A 27500-nucleotide genomic window follows, 5' to 3' on the forward strand; every position below is an offset into this window, starting at 1 on the left:
AGGAAGGAAGGAAGGAAGGAAGGAAGGAAGGAAGGAAGGAAGGAAGGAAGGAAGGAAGGAAGGAAGGAAGGAAGGAAGGGAGGAAAAAAAGCAGCGGCAACAATCTATGGAGGGAAACTTATTTTACTATAATATCGGAATACAAGATAACACAATATATACAATTTAATTGCAATTGAGATTAATAAATCAGACAAGATGAGAGAGAGAGTTCCTGGGACCGAGTCAAACCTGAAAAGCCTGGAACGGCTAGGAAAGCAAACTTCTGCACCCACTGCAAGGCAGCAAGAGAGCGCCCCCCCACCCGGAAGGGCCAGATCTGTGACTTCTGTAATGTACAGGGATAGGTACCTGGGATTGGGGCATTAACACTTCTATGCCCCGTACACTACATGATGTTTTGATGTGGAATACTGAAACCCAAAATAAAAATTAAAAAAAAAAAAAAAAAAAAAAAAAACATAGAACAATAACACTCCTGTAGGTCTGACCAACTTGCACAGACAGTCTCCATGCAGTCGCACACTGCTGGCTTGGAGGCAGCTCTGCATTGGTGTTCTGGGTGTTCAGCAAATTGCTTCCTTCTTTTTGATCAGTTGTGCTTTCTGTTGAGAAACTTGATAGCCATTTAAATCAAGAAATTCAGCAAGCTCACAGTCCATTGCACACAGTCCTTTGTTACTGTAGCATCCACGTACTGCAGTAAAGTTCCACTGTGAGATGGTGAACCCAAATCTCAGGCCCACGAGTTGACCAGTTCTCAAAAATCATTGGACTCTTCTCACAACCCTGGGTAACACTGTGCAGGTTAACTGAGTTATTAATATTATTACTTTTTATTTTTATTATTTTCTTCTCTCCATATTTGAGTTTTCCTATTCAAAGGCAAATAATTTTAGACTTTCTTTGGCAAAACCAGGCTGAAAAAGGTGTACTTCAAGTCCAGAACGGTAAACCCCACCTACTTATTCCTTAACTTGGTTAATAAAGATATACACCATTCAACTTTTCTATTAATTGCCCTCAGATCTTGTACCAAACTATAGCTCTTGCCATCCAATTTTTCATTTGCAAGATTGGGGTGTTGTATCTGGATTTCTATTCAATTAATAATCCAAAATCCAGAAAGTTATTTTTATTTATTTTATCATCCTACAATCTTGTATCCTCAAAGGGCATTGCTTTACCCTGGTTGGGCTGGCTCCCATCTTTAACTTAACTCTCATTGGGCTGCATTTTTGGCTCTGCCAGGCATCCCTGATGCCTGCAATCCTGTGTATACCCAATGTAGGATTTATGTAACTTCTGGGAGTATAGCATTGCTTTTCCCAGTTTGTGTTAAAGCCAGACTTAAAATTTTCAGTCCATTGGTCTTGCTTGACAAATAGCTCCAATTGTCTCTACTGAATTTAATCTCTACATCCAACTATTCTAACATGTCATGCCCAAATAATCGTTTTGGAGAACCTGGCATGTACAAGAATTTATATATTCCTACTTGTTCTCCTAGTCTGCATTTAATTGGTCCAAAAAAAAAGTAAACTTCTCTTGCCAGTAGCTCCTACAACTATTGCAAAAATCATCTACGGGTAATAGTTCTTGATGTAGCACAAAGTAAGACGCACCCAGAGGTACCACAAAATAAACCTCTTCAGCCTGCTTCCCCTGCTGCTTTCAGTCCTGGCAGAGTGGAACTCTCCCTGAGTCCTTCCAGGCTCCCCTTACCTCTTCTTCTAGGTAAGGACATCCCTGTTAACCTTGCTCAACTTTGCCTTCCTCAGCTTGTTTTTCCCAAACCCTTTTCACTTTCCAAACTCTCATCATCACAGACATTACTAACATTATATTTCAGTTTCACCCCCTCCTCTCCCCAGGCTTCCAGTGCTCACAATGGGGTATCGGGTTTCCCCAGCTCTGCAGATGACAGCTGTTCTCACTTCCAATGTCCCGTCCCATCCCCATTCACAAGCACTGCACCCTTCACATTACAGCGGGAGGCTCCAGCCCCCAGCTCTTTCTCCCACTCCAAGTTGTTCTTACAGGCCGCAGTGGGGGGGTGTGCGGGGATGTGTTCTCATGCTGGCCCAACTCTAATATCCCAAACTCACTATTTTCCTTAACCTTTTTGCCATTTTTCTTTGTTTGTTTCTTTGTTTCTTTGTTTGTTTTTCCACAATTCCACTATTTGTACCTACAACTGTAATTCCACATACAATTAACAATTGCATTTCCATATATCATTAAAAGTTGCATTTCCACATCATTTCCACATACCATTAAAAATTGCATTTCCACATGCCTTAACAATTGCATTTCCACATACCATTAAGACAGTTTCTCCTAGTGCCTTCAAAATCCACAAATCAAACAACACAATTCCTCAACTTCCACAAACACCCAGCACTTGGTCTCATGATTAGGATACTCAATTATAAAACTAGTCCCATTACTCCATTTACGTTCCTGGTTTCTTATTCAATATTCCCCCTGGCTCACCAACAATGTTTCTCCAGTGAGCCAAAATACAACCCAGGGTGTCTTCTCATATCACTTTAGACACCCCTTGTTCCATAACACCCTCGTACACGACATAAGATAACATAACGTAACATAACACTTTCAGGACATAAACATTTAACAGTCACAAAGACAGTGACAATAATCAGTACAATTTATCCTCAGGATCCTTCCTCTCTCTGCCTCCCTCCAGAGCCCAACCTTCTCTCTGTATTCATTTCCCACACTTGCATAGCTGCCAACCTCCTTCTCCAATAAACAACATATCAATGATAAACGTCATTTCCATCCATGAGTACAAATTAGGCCCTATAAACTGATCTAACATTGTGCTACACTTCTAGGATCCTCAGTTAAGGAATTCTTCTTGCAACTCCTAACTTCTCTTCTAGTAAAAACAGCAGGCATTACCATACCCTATTTCCCTTTTACCTAAGACTGCCTTAAGAGGATAAAGTGCAGTATTAGTAAGGTTAGTACTAGAGAAAGGAAAACTCTCCAGGTCCCATTCGCATTACTCCAACTCCTTCAGTAATCGAGAGCGCATCCTCTCTCCAGGACCCTGCACAGATCAGCAGCACCCACTGTCCTTCTCTGGAGAGATCACCACCGCTTTAGAAATTGCACTGCTTTAGAAATTGAAAAATGCGGGGGAAGTTATCTAAGGGATCCCTTTTATGATCTTTCTGCTTCTCTTTCCTATTTCCTTTGAACTTCGACTCCTTGCAAGGCACATTTCTTTACTTCTTGCACTCATTAAGCGACCTAAGCCAATTCTCTTTCAGAAAAGGAGTCTTACTGTTTACATATAAATACAAAGTCTGATAGGCCCAATTTTCTTCAGACTCCTATTTTGGTCAAAATGATGATTTTCCCTGTAGTGGCTCTCTACTGTATACAGTATTTAAACGTTTTTTTCCCTGTTCTTTTCCTAGTTTTGGGATTATTTTCCAATTTTGAAACACTTCTCCCAAGGGGCTGGCTATCTCTAGGCACCATTCCGGGGACCTTTTTCCCCTGCTCTCGGGAACTCCTATTACCCATCCCTGCAGAATGCTACTGTGAACTCCCCAGCTCACAGGTTACCACACTCTGATTCTCGGATTTTGGGCCCAATCCCTCAGGAGTACTATACTCCTATCTCGGATTAATAGGGGTGTACTGCTGGCACTTCGTCAAGTGCACAGGGTACCGCACACCAACAGTTCCCTCCTGAGACTCTTCCTTTCACCAACATAGCCGCTCCGTCCATCCCTGGCCGTGCCCCTCGCGGGACAGCGGAACCACAGGTCGGGACTCAGAACTCGCTTCGCACTGACAGCGCGTCTCAGTCACACACTCAAGAGTCTCAACTGACCCCCAAGGAAAGAGTTAAATCCCCTTACCTTGGTCCGTGCACGAAGTTACCGGGTTGCAATGGCCAACACCCGAGCCTACCTGCCCCTAGGCTTTCACAGAGCCCGTCCACTATGTAACAGACTCGGGTTTTTATCGGCTGTACGAAGGAGTCACCTCACCACCTAGAAAGGACTGCTGAAATCAGCGGGGTGCACCTGTCCTGTCCAGGGCAGTAGGGAAACTCCCAAGGAGGCGATAATTACCCCGGATGAGCCCCCGAATTGTTGGAAATATCCAAGTAATTTTGTCAGGACGGTATCTCTGATAAAAGCAGAATTTATTCGTGATTGCAATGGCGGGCGTCCCGCAAGCAGGAGCACGCCATTGCACACAACATGACAGCCTTTATACTCTGTTTTCTCCCCCTTGCCTCCCCCCTCCCGTTTCCCCAATGGCTGGGTACTCCAGGTTCACAATCTTATCAGAAGGTTTACATTTGCTATTTACTTGTTAATTTATTTGTTATCTGGTGTCAGTCAGTAGCCATAGAATCATAGAATCATATAATCATAGAATCACAAGGTTGGAAACGACCTATAAGATCATCCAGTCCAGAATCCAACAGATTACTGCCTGTCTCAGGAATATATAGTAACTGTCCTCGAACTTGTCTATCTTTAATTTGAAGTACTGTACGTTCAAAACTGACACCATAAATCCCTCTCCTCCTATTCCTCTCACTGAAACTTGCTGAGTGGATGATTGCATCCCTGGGGGAATATAATTCAGAGGTCCTGTTTGCTCGTGCATCTACAAAGGTCACATCTAGCTCTCGGGGTTCCAGCTTAAGATTTATTAAGGGCTCTTGGTGGGACCTATAACTAAAGAACCCCTGACTCCCTCCTACTCCTGATCATCAAATGCCATAATCAGTTTTTCCTCCCTCTTCAGCTCCAGGCATTCTCTTCTAATATGCCTGGGTTGTCCACACTTATAAAACATCTTTGGCAATTCCTGACCCGACTCCAGGGGGCCTTGCCAAGATTGCCTTTGTTGGAAATATCCAAGTAATTTTTGTTAGGACGGTATCTCTGATAAAAGCAGACTTTATTCGCGATTGCAATGACAGGCATACCGCAAGCAGGAGCACGCCTATGGACACAACATGACAGCCTTTATACCCTGTTTTCTCCCCCTTGCCTCCCCCCTCCCCTGTTATGTAGTAAACTACTATGGTTTACTAGTAGTAAACCATATCACGCAGCACGTCATCCAGACGCCTCTTGAACACTGCCAGGGACGGCGACTCCACCACCTCCCTGGGCAGGCCATTCCAGTGCCTGACCACTCTCTGAGAGAAAAAGTTCTTCCTTACGTCCAACCTAAACCTCCTCTGATTCAACTTGCGGCCATTGCCCCATGTCCTGCTCATTGCCTGGGAGAAGAGGCCAAATCCCTCTTCACTACCACCTCCCTACAGGAGGTTATAGAGTGCAATGAGGTCTCCCCTGAGCCTCCTCTTCTGCAGACTGAACAATCCCAGCTCCCTCAGCCGCTCCTCATAAGACTTGTGCTCCAGACCCCTCACCAGTTTTGTTGCCCTTCTCTGGACACGCTCCAGGACCTCAACATCTTTCCTGTAGTGAGGAGCCCAAAACTGAACACAATACTCGAGGTTCAGCCTCACCAGTGCTGAGTAGAGGGGGATGATCACCTCCCTGCTCCTGCTGGCCACACTATTTCTAATGCAGGCCAGGATGCTGTTGGCCCTCTTGGCCACCTGGGCACACTGTCGGCTCATGTTCAGCCGAGCATCAACCAACACCCCCAGGTCCTTCTCTTCTTCACACTCATCAAGCCACTCATCCTCAAGCCCATAACGCTGCATGGGGTTGTTGTGGCCAATGTGCAGAACCCGGCACTTGGCCTTGTTGAACCTCATCCCATTCACCTCAGCCCAGCGGTTCAGCCTGTCTAAATCTCTCTGAAGGGCCACCCTACCCTCAGGCAGATCAAGAGTCATCCTGTTGTTTCCAAGATGTCTCGGTGCTCTCCTTGTCCTATTGATATGGTGATTTTCTTTGAAGTCATTATCGTTAAACAAAGAGCACTTGGGGGATGATGCCAGGCCTTCTGATGTCTCTTCAGGCGCTTCCTCAGGCATGCCATGACTTGTTCTCTGGTTTGCTCTCGTGCAGGATATTCTTGCAGTGTATGACAAAATATACATATATACACCTATATACAGAGTGTGCGTCCCTGGGAAGGTTCGTCTATACGATAAGTGATGTAAACTATCACAGATCTTCCCCAATTTAAGTAGAAGGACTCCCAAAAAGAACTATGATAGTGGAGATGATATAATATAAAATTTCTCTAACCTGACAGTGGGTAATCCATTCATCAGATCTCGTGGAACACCCTTTTGCCAGCCCAGTATCCAGAGACAATTACATTTATGATCAATATTTCTCCTACCTGTTTTTACTGACAGTGAGACCCTTCCAGTCCCACTGAGCTTTGGGCTAGGAGGCCTGGGGGCAAGGCTGACTGCTGCAAGTCTTACTTCCCTTGGCTCAAATTTAGTGGAGGAAGAAACCACTGGCCCATATTTCCTTCCATAGTTAATTAACTCTTGGGCAACTTCTCCCCATGTCCATGCTTTGTTTCCTGACTGCAGATGGTTGGGGGTTACAGTTTCTTCTAACACTGCCCGGGTTCTTTCTCCCTGTGACATAGCTTGTATCCTTGCTTGTAATTGTATGCCTATGGGTTTCAGTGATTCCAGAAGCCCTCTAATTAAAGGGGTCATTCTCTCAGGATCAATGGGCATCATCATGGGCGATTCATGATGTGGCTGCAGCTTTCTATCATACATCATTTGGGGACAAGCAGCCTTTTGAACACTCTCTACTAACTGATCAGTTGTTCCAGTAATGGCAAGAGGGTCTCCCCGTTCTGAAGGGTTGAGACCACCTGCCCAATAGGCAGCCCTTTGTGTTAATGACCAGGGAGCACGATTGTTACCAGTAGTTAAAAATACTCCTGGTCCCCAATAACCTTCAGCTTCCTTTTCTGTTAACCGAATCTGGTTGCCACCAGTGAGACTAACCCTCCATAAATATTCTGTCTCTGATTCCTTTGGAGAGCGGCTGAAATCTTTCTTCAATTTCGCTAGTTCAGTGGCTGAGAAGGGAATTTTTTTAACATTCATTTGAGGATCTAGATCCTCACTGTTATCAAATGTGTATTCAGTTTTTATCAAAGGACACAATGGGGCTATTGGAGTTTCTAATTTATCTAGCCTTTCCTTCATTCCTGGTAGTTCCACCTGTTGGAAATATCCAAGTAATTTTGTCAGGACGGTATGTCTGATAAAAGCAGATTTTATTTGTGATTGCAATGGCGGGCGTCCCGCAAGTAGGAGCGCACCTATGGACACAACATGACAGCCTTTAGACCCTGTTTTCTCCCCCTTGCCTTCCCCCTCCCCTGATTCCCCAATGGCTGGGTACTCCAGGTTCACAATCTTATCAGAAGGTTTACATTTGCTATTTACTTGTTCATTTATTTGTTATCTGGTGCCAGTCAGTAGTCATCCCGTTGTTTCCAAGATGTCTCGGTGCTCTCCTTGTCCTATTGATATGGTGATTTTCTTTAAAGTCATCATCGTTAAACAAAGAGCACTGGGGGATGATGTCAGGCCTTCCCAATGTCTCTTCAGGCGCTTCCTCGGGCATGCCATGACTTGTTCTCTGGTTTGATCTTGTGCAGGATATTCTTGCAGTGTGTGTGACAAAATATACATATATATATATACCTATATACAGAGTGTGCGTTCCTGGGAAGGTTTGTCTATACGATAAGTGATGTAAACTATCACAGATCTTCCCCAAGTAGAAGGACTCCCAAAAAGAACTATGATAGCGGAGATGATATAATATAAAATAATATTATACAATTCTAATGCAGAAACAACATTTGATTCCCACAGACCCATGCAGTGGGTGGTTTGGGTCTACTTCCGTGGCTCCTAAAGCAGCTTGCAAGCCTGTCATCCACTCTGAGGACCATAATGTATACTCTACTGGCGATAATACTATACGCATCAGATTTGTGATATCATGACGAAGGAAGGGACCCACAGATGTCATGGCCTCTAAGGCATTCAGGGTGAGGGGCGAGTTTAAACCTTGCTTTTCCACACAGTCTAGCAGGCGAGTAATGCCCTTTGGATCTAAAGGTACCCACTCAGGGTTTCTTCCTCTGTTTACACCAACCAGGAAAGCTTCCAACGATCTTCCTTCATCTATCAGACTAGGTGTGATCTCTTCCCAATTTGTTAATGTGCTCCTCTTAATTCCCCAGTGCAGGGCTGCCTCACCCTCCCCTTTACTATTCTCCCCTGAGGCTATAGCAAATCGCTGGTTCTGTGAGTCACGCCCTCTCTCCACCTCTGTCTCTGTCTGATAGGGCGCTATCTGTTTCCAAGGCGCTAGTCTTGGCTCCGCCTGCATATGCTGTGGAGCTGGCTTAGCCCTTATCTGCTGAGGAGACTCCTGATTGGTCGTGCACCCTCTCATTTACAGAAAAGGATATGAATCAATGGGTCCGGATACGGCAGTGGGCAGTCGCCATCTCGTCTTCTTCCATGCAGGCAGTCGCCATCTTGTCCTTCTCCACTGGGCGGGACCGGAGCAGATGGCACCGGCCAGACGCCACCTCCTCCATCAGGCGCGATCGGGGCGGATGGTGCTGGCCGGATGCCATCACCTGAACACCTGTAGGTTACACCACTTCCCGCTTCCTCTGCAATCTCTGCCTGCCCGTCATTCCGAAGAATGCTAACACTTCGTGAACCCCCATCTGGACCCTCCCCGACTCCTCCCGCTGTCGAAATCGCTCCTCCCGCACACCCCGCCAGTGGGGCAGGTCCAAGAAGTTGCCAAACAGCCCCCATCGCTTCACCCTCCTCCTTTGCTGTTTTTAATATTCTCATAATATAAAATCATAAAATCATAAAATAAAAATCACAGATCATAAAATAAAAATAATATACAATTCTAATGCAGAAACAACACTTGATTCCCACACCTTTGACCCTGATCAATATCTCTTTCTCTCACTCCATTCTCCCTACCTCCTCATTCCCCTGTCCAAGCGTTTCTTCCTCTCACCCTCTGTTGAAACATGGACTCCATTCTCTGTCTATCAATTTGGTCCACAGTAGAAACTATCATTTTAACTTTTTTGCTTTTGTTTCTCTTCCTCTCTTTTTACATAAGCCTTCTGTGCTTCTTTCAAAAGATCCTCTAAGGGTCTCTCACTCCATCTATCTACCTTCTGGATCCATCTCTGGATATTTGGCCAGGCTTTGGTTACAAAATGAATGTTCAACAAGCCCTGTGCAACTGGATCCTCAGGGTTCATCCCTGAATATCATCTCTTCCTGTCCCACAGTCACTCTAAAAAGTCACTCAGTGTCTCATCTTTGCCCTGTTGTATTTCAAAGGCTTTAACAAAATTTTGAGACATACGGATGGCTTCTCTAATCCCTTGTACAATTAACTCCCTTACGGTAACTCCTTATATTTACTCGGTGTTGAGGGTTATTGCTATCCCAGTTGAGGTCTACACTGGAAAACTTTTGTTCTGCAGGAATGTTTCCATCACCACGGGGATTTCTCCTCTCCCGTTCCTTCATTGCTGTTCTCCTTGTAATTCATCTATCTTCCCTCATAAATACTTAACAGATATATAAATACCTAATAGATACTTAATATCATTTCTGCCCATGAATAAAAATTTGGTTCTAAAAATTTATCCAACTGTTCTACCAATCCAATTGGATCCTCAATTAGATTTCATTTCTTTCTTAAAACTTCTAACCTCAAATGAACGTTTTCCACATATTTTTCAGTGCTAGTAGCAGGTTGGGAACCAGTGAATGGAAGGAGACAGAATGGAGCAGATGTCAGGGGAAAGGGGAAGGCACATGGGGAGGAGGAGGATGAAACATGAATAGAGGCAAGCGCATGCATGCTAAGGGAAGAAAAGAAAAAACACACACACACAAAGACAGAAACCCAAATAGGCTGAAGAGCCGTGAGGTCACTGACATTATGGTCCCTTCACCCAGATGGTGGCCTTTGTAATGCTACAGGAGTTGAGCCCAAGGCTTGTTCTCAGGAGGAATTTTGTCTTACTCCTCTCATCCTGCAGAGAATGGGACAGCCTTGAAAACTGTTCAAGGGCCTTGATGAGCTCAGATGCATTCACAGCTCTTGCTGAAGTCACTGGGAGCAGGATGCAGTTGGAGTCTGTTGAAATGTGAAGTGGTTTTTGTGGGGTTTATTATAAACACACTTGTCCTTGTGCTTCATTTGTACAAAAATAAACTTCTGAAGGGGCTTCTGAGATGAGCTGCTAACTGTGGTTATACTTGACATAGCTTCTCCTCTTTAAATGGAATCTGGCTACAAAGTATTGTCTCCTCAGTGCATTCAAGTAATACTTGATTTTGAAAATAAATGAATAAATCCAAGTTAACTTCTCCAAGGTTTTCCAATATGCCACACCTTTTGTTGAATAAATTAAATAAATTCTCTCTTGGACAGTGCTGAATATATTGATGCTTAATAAGAATAAGCATTTGTAATTTGACTGTTTGGGGAGATAAGTTTGTTGAAGAAGATGTCTAATAGAAAGTTATAAAATTTGATTTTAAAATAAGTTTTTAAAAACAGTATTAGCTTTACTTACTCTCATGGCAAGTTTCACATGCTTAAAAAAAAAAAGGCTTGCTGTACTGTATTTAACCACTGTGCAGCAATAATCTGCATCAGTATAGTATCTCTCGTGTTCTGTACTGCATCGTATCTTGTTGAGATGTTTAGATTTTTTTTTTTTTTTGCTATTACTTCCCCATTCCATGATGCTCAGAATATTTGGGGACTTGCAACCTTAAGGATCAGGCTTTGTTTCTAGTGGTTCCTGTGTTAAGGCATACTCATATGCAGAACTACTCTAGGAATGAATGTAATGTGATCTGGGTATCCATTTTGCATTCTAAATAAGCAAAAGAATACTTGAATGTGAAAATTTGATTATCCTCGAAGAACCATCTGCATTTTTATTCTTTTTTATCCAGTCTGTCATGAAGATTGCATAGTTCAGACATTCTCTAAATCTCTTGTAGTATATAAGGCATATTCTTAATGAGCAAATGAACTGTTGCTATATAGCATTTTCAGATGTCTCCATGCTTCTGTCAAAGTTCACGCTGATGAAGAGACAACTGATTTAGAAAAAAATTCTTCCATTTGAAAATTGTTGCTGGAGACCCTGATGAATTTATGCTTGCCATGTTATATAGTGTCAGGGAACAAGTACTAAAGTAATGGGATGCATGAAATTTCAGTGCAAATTAGTCTTCTATAAATTAGAGCTCCATAAAGAGAACATGTAAAACAGGTTTTCAAGTTCAAGTGTATCCAAATTACTGAAGTAATTGCAGTTAAAAGTATCTTCTCTATTAGACTGCAAAAACAAACAAGCAAAAAAACAACAACAAAAAAACAACACAAATAGTGTTTGCTGGAATTCTGAGATACAGATGTGTTTGGAAAATGAATTATATTATCAGGAATACTTCTACTGGGTTTTGAGTGTGGAAGTATGTGTTTATAAAATACATTTCTAACTCATGCACTTGTTTGGTACATGTAATATGAAGCTGGAAGATAGATTCACTCCTGGTAGAAAAATTAGAAGAAAAACTTGGGTACTTTTCTGTTGTAACTTTGTGAACTCTTGGTTATTTTTGTTTTTTTTTTTTGACTGATGCTCCTGTCTGATGAGCCATGTATTGCGAACTCAGTATTTTCTAGTACAAAAGGCTCACTTAATACCTTTTAATTGAGAATGTTGGCTTTGGTAGAGTCTTTCAACTGCTTCAGATGGGCCAGATTGCGAGTTGGGAATTCAGCCTCCCTGGTGCTAGGCATAGCTGGGAAGTAAGCAGTGTAGCCTTTGAAGGGAGGAAAGAAAGTATTACAGTATTGAAGTTGGCAATTATTTAGTACTACATATTTAACAGAAAACATAATGTAGCAATTTGTTTTTAAATCAGGTGCTCTGTGGATGTGTATAGTTTTAAATCCCCACTGCAAGTTGGAACAGAAGACCAGTTGGCTAAAACAGCTGAAAAAATGGAACTGTGTGGATGTTTGTCCATGGGAAGATGGAAACCATGGAAATGAGCTGCCCAATTTAACCAATGCTTTGCCTCAGGGTGCAAATGCTAACCAAGGTAAGCCTAAACATATACACTGATTGCAATATATAGTAACTTATATCTTATGTACATGCAGAATTACACAATCTTTCCTGGGATAAGTAACTTCCTTGTTGTCACAGAGTTATCTCTAGATCTATCTGTGTCAATGACAGGGGAACAGCAGGGCCACAGGCCCACTAGCCTGAAAAAGGAGGGGGGGTGTCTCGCTCCAGTTTACAGGAGAGAGAGAAGATTCTATTAATGTCTGTATACCTGATGGCAAGATTAAGACACAACAGGTCAAATGTTAGCCTGACCAGCTTATTACAAATCCTAGTTGCTTAAGGAGATGGGGAAGGGAAGGCAGGCAACAGAAAAGAGATAGGAAATAAAAGCAAGGAGTCTTCGTAGAAAGCAAGAAAGAGATAGTCACCACCATGGGTCCAGCATGGTTCATAGTTCAGACATTGATCTTCAATAGTGATGGTGTCATGGAGTTATCTCTAGATCTGTGTCCATGATAGGGCACAGGCCTGAAAAAAAAGGTAAAGAAAAGAGAGAGGGGAAAAAAAAAGTGTAAACAGTTTACGGGCCAGTCCGGCCCAGCCCTGTGACTAATGAAGCAGGGGACTTGTGGGCCCCAGGAGAAGGGAAAAGGGGGAAGGGTAGAGAGATAGTAGATGGGTCTAAAAAAAAACAGAGCAGTGGCAATGATCTGAGGAGGAACATTAATTTACTAAATATGATTTCAGAATGCAAGATAACACAATACAACACAATACAATTGGAAATGAGACCAACAAACAAAACAAAATGAGAAGGAGAGTGTCCAAAACCAAGGCCTTACCCTAGAGACTGCAGGGGGACCACGTGCTTCTCTGCTGCAAACAAAGAAAGAAAACTGCAGACCTGCCAGGAGCTCCATCTTTCTTCCTCTGGGCAAAGTCCTCTGGGGAATGCCGCTCCTCCCCTCCAAGATCTAAATACCCAAAAAAGGCAATCCACAGAACCAGAACATTAACTCTTCAACTCCCACTGCTTTACATGATGTTATGATGTAGAAAACTGACATTTAAAAAAAAACATAAAACCATGACAGGTAGGTCATTGGGGGCTGTTGTTTGGTTGACAACAACTACAGTAACTGTACAAACTTACAAATAAGTCCAAAAGTGATTGAGTCAGCTGTCTTTGGAGTGACAACTTCTGGCACTGGGATCTGTAGCAATTAGACAGATGAATACAATGGGAAAGGCATCACAACAAAGATGAAATAACAGAAGGACTAGCAGAATAGAGAGATGCTATAAAGGAAGGGAAGAAGAATGCTCACCCATGTCAGAAGATTCTAGGTTCACTGGGAAAAGCTTCACAAAAGAAAAATCTCCAGAAAAAGATCATTCCCCACTGGCAATCAGCCCTTAAATGAGTTCTAAGAGAGGTGGAGCCAGGCTCCATCCCTTCTGATCACACAGATGAATTACCTTCACCTATGCTCCTTAGAATCATAGAATCACCAAGGTTGGAAAAGACCTAAAAGCTCATCCAGTCCAACCGTTCACCTACTACCAATTGCTCCCACTAAACCATGTCCCTCAACACACCATCCAGTCTTTCCTTGAACACCCCCAGGGTCGGTGACTCCACCACCTCCCTGGGCAGTCCATTCCAGTGCCTGACCACCCTTTCTGAAAAGTAATACTTCCTCATGTCCAGCCTGAATCTCCCCTGCCGTAGCTTGAAACCATTCCCTCTGGTCCTATCACTAATGACACGAGAGAAGAGGCCAACCCCCAGCTCACTACAACCTCCCTTCAGGAAGTTATAGAAAGCAATGAGGTCTCCCCTGAGCCTCCTCTTCTCCAGGCTGAACATTCCCAGCTCCTTCAGCCTCTCCTCATATGTCCTGTGTTCCAGACCCCTCACCAGCTTTGTTGCCCTCCTTTGAACATGTTCCAGGGCCTCGATGTCTTTCTTGCAGTGAGGGGCCCAAAACTGGACACAGTACTCGAGGTGCGGCCTCACTAGTGCTGAGTATAGGGGAACAATCACCTCTCTGCTCCTGCTTGCAACACTGTTTCTGATGCAAGCCAGGATGCCATTAGCCTTCTTGGCCACCTGGGCACACTGTTGGCTCATGTTCAGCCGAGCATCAATCAATACCCCCAGGTCCATTTCCTCTATGCAGTCCTCCAGCCACACCGCCCCAAGTCTGTAGGGTCGCCTGGGGTTGTTGTAGCCGAAGTGCAGGACCCGGCATTTGGCCTTGTTGAAACCTTGCACCTTCTGATGATTTACAGCCCATCCTCTTTCTTGCAGATAGGTAGTCAATGAATCTGCCGACTGTCCTACTGCCTCCAATGAGTCAGATGTTAACAGGAGATCATCGGTATAATGATACAAGATAACATTATTTTTTCTGAATTTGCCATGTAATCCTGTGGCAGGACCTGAAAGGTCTACTGCCTGCCTCACCATGTGAATGAGAACTGGTCTTGTGCTTCAGCAGTTGGAATCATAGAATGTCCTGGGTTGAAAAGGACCACAGTGATCATCTAGTTTCAACCCCCCTGCCAAGGGCAGGGTCACCAACCTCTAGACCTGGCTGCCCAGAGCCACATCCAGCCTGGCCTTGAATGCATCCAGGGATCCAGGCATCCACAACCTCCTTGGGCAACCTGTTCCAGTGAGTCACCACCCTCTGACTGAAAAACTTCCTCCTAATATCTAACCTAAACCTCCCCTATATCAGTTTAAGACCATTCCCCATTGTCCTATATCCACTCTCATAAACAGCCATTCCCCTTCCTGTATAAACAGCATAAATGCTCCCTTCAAGTATTGGAAGGCTACAATGAGGTCTCCCCGCAGCCTTCTCTTCTCCAAGCTAAACAAGCCCAGTTCCCTCAACCTTTCCTCATAGGAGAGCTGCTCCAGTCCTCTGATCATCTTAGTGGCCCTCCTCTGGACCCGCTCCAAGAGCTCCACATCCTTCCTGTACTGGGGGCCCCAGGCCTGGATGCAGTACTCCAGATGGGGCCTCACAAGAGCCGAGTAGAGGGGGACAATCACCTCCCTCTCTCTGCTGGCCACCCCTTTTTTAATACAGCCCAGAACATAGTTGGCCTTCTGGGCTGCAAGTGCACAGTGAATACTGAAGAATGCATTTGCCAAGTCTAGGGCACAATGGTAGGTTTTTATTTCCCTACTCAATGTGTCCATTAGGGAGGCAATATTGGGTACGGCTGCATGAACAGGCGGTGTGATCTTAATTCTCTATAATCTACTCTCATTCTCCATGTGTCATCTGACTTTCTCACTGGCCATATGGGGGAATTATATGGGCTATTTGTAGGGTCTTATAATCCCAACTTTTTCTAATTCCTACACAGTCCTTGATATTTCATCTTTCCCCCCTGGGAGTCTATACTGTCTCACATTAGTAATCCAGCTCGGTTCCAGCAGGCAAATAGGCTCATGCTTCACCTAGCCTCTCAATATTGTCTGCACTGCCCAGACACTAATACACCTCTGTTGAACTCTGAACTCTCCTACAGTTGTCTGGAGAGCCAGACCCCATAAAATGTCTACACCCAAGATGTACTCTGGGACTGGGGCAATAGACACCTTACACTCCCAGGGTGGGTGATGTAAAACCCCCAATTTCAACCACATCTGGATAACTGGAATGGTCTGTCCCCCAAAGCCACCGATCATCACTCTATCCCCATTGAATTTAGTCAAATCCTCATAAATAATTGATGTTTCTGTGCCTGTGTCAACCAACATCATAACCCTTTGTATGTTCTTTTGGGACAAAAAAATTGTTAGCTCAATGTAGGGCCTCCAGTCCCATCTGGAGGCCCTAGGTACAGGGAGACAGGCATCCCCTGTCATGCAATTGTCAATTCTTTTTCCTCAGGTGGCTCAGGCATAGTGGCCTGGGTCACTTGAGGGGGCTTTTTCCTTTTACTGGGAACTAGGAAATCTTCCAAGTTCCATGTTGTTGGTAATTAATCAGTAGATCTAACCCCAGTTTTTTTGGGGTGATCTTGAAATTTTTGATCATCCTCTAACTGCCTCCATAGCTGGAGGAGGACATTATTGGGCTGCTGATGAATTTTTGCAAATTGAATCCCAGCCTGGATTCAGTCATTACACATTTGTTTTCAGGATACCCATATAGGGCCTGATTGAGAAGTCCATGGGGTGGGTCTCCTGGTTTTAGTTACGGAGAGAACCTCTGCCCCTTCCAACATTCGGATACTGCGCCTGGTCTGAAGGCTCTCTGTCTCCTCTAGATCAGCCACGAATTGGCACGAATTGGGCAGCCTGTTGGATAATGGCCTCCAAGGTCACAGAAGGGTTAATTATGGACACCAGTATAACACACTGGTGGGGAGGAGCTTGTTGTAATATGAGGTCCCTCATCCCTTGCCAAAAACTTAACCAAGTCTGGACTCTCAAAGGCACTGTCATGTATTGCCTCCTTCATTCCTAATTCTTTAATACAATTTTGAAAGTTCCTCCATTGAGGTCCATAGGCCCTGTATTTATCAGAACATCACTTTTGTTCGGCCATGTGATTCTACACACCACCATTACCCATTGAATTAGAAAATGGTTTTTGTCAATATGCATCACAGTGGCATAAAGCCTTTGTCTGAGAGCCAGATGTGTGGTAATAGATGCTAGTTTAAAAATCTTGGGCCCGTTAACTAACACACTTTCGCCCCCCACGTCCCATAATCTCAACAGCCAAGCTGGTATGCTCTGTCATGGCCTTTTCTTAAATTGTTGGAACAAATCCATGAGCTCAGCAGCTGTGTACTGGTGCGCCATTACATATAATGTGGTATGTGCAGGGGGCCAACCCTGAGGGTCTGTCTTGGATGTTTTTTTGTCTTCTGAATTATTACTGGTTTTATTTCTAGAGGATCTGAGGTTCCGATATCTTCTAGTTAGCTTTTAGTTTGCTTGACCTTCTTGGGTTCAACGAGGATCCTGCTGATCTAAGTCTTTTTCCCCTTCTAGTGATATGGGTCTCAATTTCAAAGGGGAAATTCCATTTCAAGGTGGGGTAGCTTGCCCTGACAAAGATGGAATTTTATTTTCCAACTGTTGAATACAAGTTTCCAAAAGCTCATTTTCATCTTTTAAGTTTTCTTCTGAGGAATGATATGCATTAATAGTGAGAAGCAGCAGCCATGCCACAGCAGATGCTGCTACTATTCTTTCCTCAGTTGTAAAAAAAAAAAAAAAGTTGTCCTAATTTATTCAGGAAATGAGCTATTTTTGATGGGGATTTAATAATGAAATTATTGTCCCTCATAGGCCCCCCCCTTCTTCAATAATCCGAGCAGCACTTAGCCATGGGGCACTTAAGAATTCCAGGGTTTCCCTGGGAGCTCCTCTTTTGGTGTATTTAGGGTCCCAGTGACCACCCAACGCATAATTTTTTTAAGATAATCTGTCATAAATAATACCTGGCTGGCTCACATTATAACAAAGATGTGACAACAGAAGGACTGACATAATAAGAGGGCCAACAGCATCCTAGCCTGCATTAGAAATAGTGTGGCCAGTGGGAGCAGGGAGGTGACCATCCCCCTCTACTCAGCACTGGTGAAGCTGCACCTCAAGTACTATGTCCAGTTTTGGGCCCCTCACTACAGGAAAGACGTTGAGGTCCTGGAGCGTGTCCAGAGAAGAGTAACAAAACTGGTGAGGGGTCTGGAGCACAAGTCTTATGGGGAGCAGCTGAAGGAGCTCAGACTGTTTAGTCTGGAGAAGAAGAGGCTCAGGGGAGACCTCATTGCACTGTACAACTTCCTGAAAGGATGTTGCGGTGAAGACGGATTTAGCCTCTTCTCCCAGGCAATGAGCAGGACACAGTAAAATGGCCGCAAGTTGTATCAGAGGAGGTTTAGATTAGACATAACGGAAGAACTATTTCTCTCAGAGAGTGGTAAGGCACTGGAATGGCCTGCCCAGGGAGGTGATGGAGTCGCCGTCCCCGGCCGTATTCAAGAGGCATCTGGATGACATGCTGCATGATATGGTTTAGTGCTTGTGGTGACAATGGTGATGAGGATACAGTTAGACTAGATGATCTTATAGGTCATTTCCAACCTTGTGATTTTATGAATAAAAAGATGCTATAAAGGAAGAGGAAAAGGTTGTTCACCCATAGAAGAAGATTCCAGGCTCACAGAGAAAAGCTTCACTGATGACAGACCTCCTGAATCACATCCTTCCTCGTTGGCAATCAGCCCTTAAATGAGATCTAAGAGAGACAGAGCCAGGCTCCACCCCTTCTGGTTTCACAGGTGAATTGCCTTCAACTGTGCTTCCAGAGCTGACTGGGTCCTTTCTCCAGGCGCTCAACCAGTGGTTTAGGCCATGACTCAACAGTACCCACACAGAATCTCAGCAGAAACTCCTTTGTTCCCATCTTCCAGGCCTTGCCAGCAGATAATAGGGAGGGAGCAGGGAGATGCCCACCTGCATCCTGTTTTTCACAAGATACGAGGATATTATTCCCCAACTCTCCAATACCAAGCTGGAGTTTTTGGTAACAGATTTTCTGCCAGTAAGCAGTCCTGAGCACTCTCTTCCAGAGGCAAACAGTTCCAAAGGAAATGCTTTCAGATGTCCACAAAGTGATGTTGATTGCCACACAGCAATACCTGCCATTCGCATCCTCAATAAGTCAGTTAGAGACTTATCACAAAAAAATATCACAGAAAGCAAGCGTTGAGCCAAGAAAAAAAAAAAAAAAAAAAAAAAAGGGGGTTCCGACAGGAGGGAGGGAATGACAAAGAGGGAAAGGAATAATAAAACAACAGCACCAGTGATCTGAGGAGGAAAGTTAATTTACTAATTATAATAGCAGAAATACAAGTTATTTGGGATTTAAGCTAATAAACCAAACAAATGAGAGAGCGTCCAAAACTGAAGGCCTTACTCTAATGCTGAAGGCAAGATGGCTAGGGAGCACTCACCACAGAGACTAGCAGTAAGAGAAGGAGCAGTCTCATGACTTGTGAGCAGTTTTATCTTTCCCTCTAATACTGGGAATGTAGTTATTCATTTTTGAGAACCAGATACCCAGAAATATTGTCAGTTCATGGAAATGGAGCATTAACTCTTTAACTCCCAGGGCACTGCATGATGTTATGATGTTGACTACCGATAACAAAAATCATAAAACCATGACGCTCGTTGAAGATTAAACAGCCATATCCTTGCAAAAAGGATATGGCGGTTCAATCATTGTTTTTTTCTTTTTTTTTTGTGTGTGTGTGTGTGTGTGTGTGTGTGTGTGTGTGTGTGTGTGCTGAGACTGTGATATCTTCAAACCAAGCATTTAATTTTACTTAGATCTTTAACATGCTTCTGGCCCAGTTTGGAAGTGAATCTAATAAAACAAATAAAACAGGAGAGCTAGAGTTCAAAACCAAAGGCCTTACTCTAATGCTGAAGGCGAGATGGCTATAGAGCATACAACACAGAAATAAGCAGTAAGAAAAGGGGCAACCTCAAGACTCGCGAGTAGTTTTACAATGCCCTCTGAATGGGAAAGGGAAACAAAAAGTCCTCTGGGGTATGTAGTTCTCTCCTGAGAAACAGGTACCCAGAAAATTGGCGCTCCATGGAACTGGAGTATTAACTCTTAAACTTCCAGTGCACTACATGATGTTATGATGTGGAATACCAAAAACAAAAATTATAAAACCATGTGTATAATCAATGGATATCAAGAAGTTACAAACACAAAATAAAAAAGAGAGTTCGGCGAAATAGACTATAATAACAAGAGGGAACAAATCAAAGACTTACCCTAAAGCTGCGCTCACCACAAAACACCAAAAGGAGGGATCTCCAGAAGAGATCCGTCCCCACGGGTAGCCAGCTCTTAAATAGGTCTAGGAGGGGTGGAGCCTGACTCCCCCTCTTCCAGCAGCACAGGTGAATTGCTTTCACCTGTACTCCTCTGGCTGACTCATGGCTCGCCTCAGGTGATCAACCAGAGGTTCAGGCTGTGACTCAGCAGTTCCCATACACTCCACCCCTTCACGGCGTGAACCAATGATCAGGTTAACTAAAAGGTAAGCTTTCCCTAATACAGAGATCCGGTATATCGCGACGCTTATACAATTTTACCGCGACGTGCGTTGGTACAATTCAAGACGAGTGATGATTAGTGGATGTCTATATTCTTCTACGGGCCAGTGCTCAATGATATGACTGGAGGCATGAGGTCCTGAGGTGCAGGTCCGTTCTATGTTCCATCAGTCCCATGCAGACCATCACCGGCTGTTGTACGTGATCTGACAGCAACACTGGAACACTTGATGGCATTTTGTCCCTTCCGGTGGTCCTGAAGGCTCACAAATTCACGGGGAGTAATACAGATGTTTTACAGGTACCAGGAGAGGAAAGTCTGCTCTCCAGGGCAAGATACAGGCCGTATTTCTATCCTGGGTCAACACTTCCACCTGTATTGGGGCACGTCCTGGCTGCCTGTACCACACCTTCTGGCTGGATGTCTGCAGCTGCATAATAATATCAGGCACCGAAGGAGGTGTCCTGATCTGCCACAGGAACATGATGGGGTACCCTTTAGTGATAAAGATCGGAGTGTTGGCCACAATATCAGTAGGCCATGTACCTATTACTAGAGGGACTACTGAGCCTCCCACCTCCAACAATCTCCCCCAAGGTGCAAGTAGGCCACACCACTTGGGTCCTACCTGCACCTTCCAGGGCCATTTTATTTTATGGGTACCCGGATCTAAATTCTCAGGGGCAGGGAGCAGAAGATTATTTTCATTACCAGTCTGGGGTCTTACCTGATGATCAGTGCCCGTAAACTTGGATCCTAAGAGGGCAGCCCATGTCACCTGCAACATTCTCAGGGCACAGGGTCTGCCGTCTCGAGGTCTTTCATTCAGGTCCCGCAGGGTTTCATACAGTCTTTTTGTCCACCCCTGCAGGGACTGGGAGTCTGTCTTCAGGGCAGCCTTAAGAATACCGTTACAACATTCGATGAGGCCTGCCCCCGTTTGATTACATGGCAGGTGGAATCACCATTCGATGTTATTTTCTTCTGCCAGCGCTGTATTGTTGCACCAGTAAAATGAGTCCCTTGGTCGCTGTGTAACCAAGATGTTATAATTTTGTATAATCAAGATGTTACAATCGCAATACAATCAATGAGAGTAAGGCAAAGCAGACAACGATCACAAAAGAGAATAAGTGGAAGAGCTTACCCTTGGGTTGAGCTCACCAGAAGATACCAAAGAGGGGATCTCCAGAAGAGATCCTTCCCCTTTGGTAGCCAGCTCTTAAATAGGTCCAGGAGGGGTGGAGCCTGGCTCCACCCCTTCCGGCAGCACAGGTGAATTGCCTTCACCTGTGCTCCTCTGGCTGACTCAAGGCTCACCTCAGGTGATTAATCAGAGGTTCAGGCCGTGACTCAGCAGTTCCCATACACTCCACCCCTTCACGGCGTGAACCAATGATCAGGTTAACAAAGGGTAAGCTTTCCCTAATACAGAGATCCGGTATATCGCGACGCTTATACAATTTTATCGCGACGTATGTTGGTACAGTTCAAGACAAGTGATGATTAGTGGATGTCTATATTCTTCTATGGGCCAGTGCTCGATGATGTGACTGGAGGCATGAGGTCCTGAGGTGCAAGTCCATTCTATGTTCCATCAGTCCCATGCAGGCCATCACCGGGTGTTGTACGTGATCTGTCAGCAACACTGGAACGCTTGATGGCATTTTGTTCCTTCCGGTGGTCCTGAAGGCTCACAGACTCACGGGGAGTAATACAGATGTTTCACAGGTACCAGGAGGGGAAGGTCTGCTCTCCAGGGCAAGATACAGGCCGTATTTCTGTCTTGGGTCAACACTTCCGCTTGTACTGGGGCACGTCCTGGCCGCCTGTACCACACTTTTTGGCCGGATATCTGCGGCTGCATAACGATATCAGGCACCAAAGGAGGTGTCCTGATCTGCCATAGGGACAGGATGGGGGTCCCTTTAGCAATAAAGATCGGAGTGTTGACCACAATATCAGTAGGCCATGTACCTATTACTGGAGGGACTACTGAGCCTCCCACCTCCAATAGTCTCCCCCAAGGTGCAAGTAGGCCACACCACTTGGGTCCTACCTGCACCTTCCAGGGCCATTTTATTTTATGGGTTCCTGGCTCTAAGTTTTCAGGGGCAGGGAGCAGAAGATTATTTTCATTACCAATCTGGGGTCTTACCTGATGATCAGTGCCCGTAATTTGGATCCTAAGCGGGGTGGCCCATGTCGTCTGCAACATTCTCAGGGCACTGGGTCTGCCATCTCGAGGTCTTTCATTCAGGTCCCGCAGGGTTTCATACAGTCTTTTTGTCCACCCCTGCAAGGACTGGGAGTCTGTCTTCAGGGCAGCCTTAAGAATACCATTATATCGTTCGATGAGGCCTGCCCCCGTTGGATTATATGGCAGGTGAAATCGCCATTCGATGTTATTTTCTTCTGCCCAGCGCTGTATCGTTGCACCAGTAAAATGAGTCCCTTGGTCGCTCTCGATGACTTGAGGTGTCCCGTAGGCAGACATCAGTTTAGTAAGTGCCTTGATGGTATATGCCTGGTTTGCTTTCGGTACTGGATAGGCCTGCAGTAGCCCACTTGCAGTGTCGACACAGGTCAGGGCATATCTTGCCCCTTCGGAACGAGGAAGGGGCCCGATGTAATCGACCTGCCATCGCTGGAGAGGATTGTGTCCCCTAGCAAGATGGGCTGTTGTTTCGGGCAACGATCTCGGTCTTATCTTGGAGCAAGCGTCGCAATCCTGGCATGCCTGGACAATATCAGATAGTTGTATGGGCAGTCCCCATGCTTTAGCAGCTGCCCACATTGTCTTTTGTCCAGCATGCCGTAGCTTCTGATGTAACCAGCGGGCGATGTTCTCAGATGGCGAATTCTCAATCCATCGAACTCGGGCCAGTGTGTCGGCTTCATCGTTTCCCGGTGACTGTAGGGGCTGATGACCAGAAACATGGTAGACACGTACAGTCCTGTGTTTGACCATATTCCATATATCTAACCACATGTCTTTGCCCCAGATCGGTCGGGCGTGGATAGTCCATTCCTGGGTGGCCCACTGTGCAATCCAAAGAGTGAGCCCCCGGTACACAGCCCAACTATCTGTGCAGATGTTCAGGATACCATCACCGGGTTCCTTGGTTATAACCATCCACACGGCTCGCAGTTCTGCCCATTGGCTGCTCTGACCATCCCCCTCATCGAACCAGATTGTCTCGGTGGAAGGATGGTATGCTATTGCTCTCCACTTGCTCGGGTTGCCCTTGCTGGACCCACCTGTGTACCAGGCATCTTCAGGGATAGGATATTTTCCCTCCTGAATGGGACTCTTCTCTGGTGGAGCAACCAGTATTTCTTTTGGTGCATCACTGTGATACGTCACTGGGCCTAGGATCTTCTGGAGTTCTTCTTTCAAGGGTGATGAAGACAGACTGCTCTTTTGGCTGAGATAGGCGACCCATCGTGCCACTGTTTGTGCTTGGGCCACCCCTGTCTTAGGAAGGTGGGTCAGATCTTTCACCCACCCCTGAATTGGCAGAGTGGTCTTGACTATAACTGCAGCTGTTTGAGTTACTGGCTCTACTGCCTGTAATGCCAAATAGGCAGCCAATAACTGTTTGTCAATCATACTGTATCTTTCTTCTGCTCCGTGCCAAACCTGAGACCAGAAACCAATGGGGGTCCGAACAGAACTCTGGCGTTGCCACAGGCCCCAACCTAAGCAGTCTTGAGTAACATGAACGTCCAACTCGGCTGGGAGGGTAGGATCGAATACACCCAATGCCTGGGCTTGTTTAACTGCCAGTTTCGCTTGTTGGAAAGCATCCTGTTCGGTTTTCCCCCAGTCCCATAGCTGCCCCTTTTTTTCTGAGTCTGTATAGTGGCCTTAGCAGCTGCGCTAGGTGAGGTATAAAGGAACGCCTGTAACCCAACGTACCTAGAACCTCTTGCAGCTGCTTTGATGTTGTAGGGACTGGGAATGCCTGAACCTTATCTATAACAGCACTGGGTAGCACTCTGGTCTTTCCTGACCAAACCACCCCCACGAATTTTACGGACAGGCCTGGACCTTGCACCTTTTGGGGATTTATAGCCCATCCCCTCTGTTGTAAATAGGCTGTTAATGAATTTTCTGCCTGTCCTACTGCCTCCAATGAGTCAGATGTCAACAGGAGATCATCAATATAATGATATAGGTTAACATCATCAGGTTTTCTCCAATCAGCCAGGTCACACACCACTAGATTGTGACAATACGTTGGTGAATGCACGTACCCCTGTGGCAGGATCTGAAAGGTCCACTGCCTGCCTCCCCACGTAAACGCAAACTGATCTTGTGATTCCTCAGCAGTTGGCATACTGAAGGATGCATTTGCTAGATCTAGAACACAATGATAGGTTTTTATCTCCCTACTCAATGCGTCTATTAGGGAGGCAATATTGGGTATGGCCGCATGAATAGGTTGCGTGACCTTATTTAATTCTCTGTAATCCACTGTCATTCTCCATGTGCCATCTGACTTCCGCACTGGCCATATGGGGGAGTTACATGGGCTGTGTGCAGGTCTTATAATGCCCACTTTTTCCAATTCCTGCACCGTTCTCAATATTTCATCTTGCCCACCCAGGAGTCTATACTGTCTGACATTAGTAATCTGGCACAGCTTCGGCAGGCAAATAGGCCCATGTTTCGCATGGCCTCTTAATATTGCCTGCACCGCCTGGATACTGATACATCTCTGTCTAAGTCTGAACTCTCCCACAGTTGTTTGGAGAGCCAGACCCCATAGAACATCTATGCCCAGGATATATTCTTGGACTGGGGCAATAGACACCTTGTACTCCTGGGGTGGGAGACGCCCAACCCCCAATTTTAACCATGTTTGGGTGACAGGAATAGTCTGTCCCCCAAAAACCACCAATCGTCACTCTGTCGCCATCAAATTTGGTCGGATCTTCGTAGATAATTGACATTTCTGCTGCAGTGTCTACCAATGCCATCACTCTCTGAATATTTTTTTCGGGACCAATAAACCGCTAGTTCTACATAGGGCCTCCCGTCCCATCTGGAGGCCCTACGGGGACTAACATCCCATGACATGCCATGAGTTGTGCTAGGGCCAATTCTTTTGCTTCCGATGGCTCAGGCATTGTGGCCCAAGACACGTGAGGTGGCTTTTTTTTTTTTTTTTCCTATTTGGAACAATAAAATCTTCTAGGTTCCATGTTGTTGTTGGTACCCTCTCTATAACCCTTATCCTTGATTTCTTAGGGTAGTTCTGGAATTTTTGATTGTCCTTTAGTTGTCTCCAGAGCTGGAGAAAGACACGGTTGGGCTGGCGGTCGATCTTAGCAAATTGGACCCCAGCCTGAATTAATTCATTAAACATTTGTTTTCGGGAGACCCTATTGGGTCCCGATGGAGGAGCTCGAGTAGCCGGCATTTTTGTTTTAGCTACCTGCAGGACCTCTGCTTCTTCCAACTTCCAAATATTGTGCCTAGTCCGCAGGCGTTCTGTTTCTCCCAGGATGACCACTAACTGGGCAGCCCACCAGACTACAGCATCTGAGGCCACCAGGGGATTTAATATAGAGACTAGGGTACCATAGAGATGGGAGGGAGCTTGCTGTAGAATCAATTCTCTCATCCCTGCTGAGAATTTGACCATATCAAGGCCATTACATGTGTCTTCTTGAATTGCTTCCCTTACGCCTAGTTCACGGATATAATTCTGAAGATCCTCCATGGAGGACCACATCTCTGTATGTAGAGGCATACCAGATTTATTCAGCCATACCATAGGGCAGGCCACCATTAACCATTCTAGTACGGAATGGTTTTCATCACGATATTGATGACCCACATATAACCTCTGTCTGAGAGCAGGATGGACAGTCATGGAGGCCAGCTTGGCTATTTCTGGGCCATTCACCAAGACACTTTCAGCCCCAGAGTCCCACAGTCTTAACCAAGCTGGCACACTTTCTCTAGGCTTCTGCCAAAATCGCTGTACTAAGTCCATGAATTCTGTTGCCGCGTATGGCCAGGCCGTTACATGTAAATGAGTGTGGGCAGGGGGCACTGATCAGGCAGCACCCCTGCCGGTCTGTCCTGCACTTTTTTTTTGTTTTCTGGGTTACGACAGGACGGACTTCCAGTGGATTGGTCAGAATTGGACATTCAAGGTCTGATTTAGATTTCTTGTTCTCCTGATCAACGAAGTCTGTTGATTCAGGAGTCTGGTCATTATTTATTGATATGTTACAAATTCGGCCTACGGGAAGATGTAGAATTGGCTTCTTCCCTGTTAAAACGCTAAGTTTGTGCTTCAGTTTTTCAATGCGGTCTTTCAAAAGCTGATTTTCAGTTTCTAAAGTATTATTTCTTTTACCCGCACAATTTAAGTCACTTAACAGTGGCTATGCCACCATGGAGGCAGCCAGTTGTCTTTCTTTAGTGCTAAGAACATCCCTGCCAAGTCCTTGAAAATAGTCCGCCATGCGGTATGGAGAGATATTGCCCATAACGCGTAAAGGACCCCATTTTTCAATGATAACAGCTAACACATAATAGGGGGATCCCTCAAATCCTGTGATCAGCCCTGGAATCATTTTCTCTAGAGGAGTCTTGTTCTCCCCCTTGACCCATTTATAGAAATTTCAAAGAAAAGACATGAAGTTAATTTCAGTATATTTGGCCTGCATGGCTCACCAAGTGTATAATCAATGGATATCAAGATGTTACAATCACAAAATAAACAAGAGAATTAGGCAAAATGGACTATGATAACCACAGAGAATAAATGGAAGGCTTACCCTTACACTAGGCACACCACAAAACACCAGAAGGAGGAATCCCCAGATGAGATCCTTCCCCACTCGTAGCCAGCTCTTAAATAGGTCTAGGAGGGGTGGAGCCTGGCTCCCCCCCTTCTGGCAGCACAGGTGAATTGCCTTCACCTGTGCTCCTCTGGCTGACTCATGGCTCGCCTCAGGTGATCAATCAGAGGTTCAGGTCGTGAGTCAGTAGTTCCCATACACCGTGATATTTCACCCCCTATTCCACATCACTACATCATGCTTAATATATATATATAAACAATAATTAATGTGCATTAAACACAAACACACACACAAACTAGCACACATTAATTCCTTTTGTTAAACTAATATATTGGTCCCTATTCCTAAGCCAGCCTATATCATCTTGATGCGTGTCATGTAAAGGCTATTGTTTCTTTGCTTGACTACAAT

The 27500-nt window shown here is 45.0% G+C and overlaps 1 protein-coding gene across 1 annotated transcript in view; it reads left to right on the forward strand.

Moving 5' to 3' along the window:
• LOC122163931 (zinc finger SWIM domain-containing protein 6-like) overlaps positions 1–27500 on the forward strand; it is a gene marked incomplete at its 3' end in the record, with an annotated part of 60663 nt that overhangs the window by 31413 nt on the left and 1750 nt on the right. The window contains exon 4 of the mRNA XM_042825508.1: positions 11987–12166. Within this exon, the coding sequence (XP_042681442.1) occupies positions 11987–12166 (180 nt within the window). The remainder of the gene's footprint in view (positions 1–11986; positions 12167–27500) is intronic.

The sequence above is a fragment of the Centrocercus urophasianus genome, unplaced genomic scaffold (genome assembly GCF_019232065.1).
Source record: "Centrocercus urophasianus isolate 14NV4802_14NV808 unplaced genomic scaffold, USGS_Curo_1.0 seq_243, whole genome shotgun sequence".
NCBI classification, from domain to species: domain Eukaryota; kingdom Metazoa; phylum Chordata; class Aves; order Galliformes; family Phasianidae; genus Centrocercus; species Centrocercus urophasianus.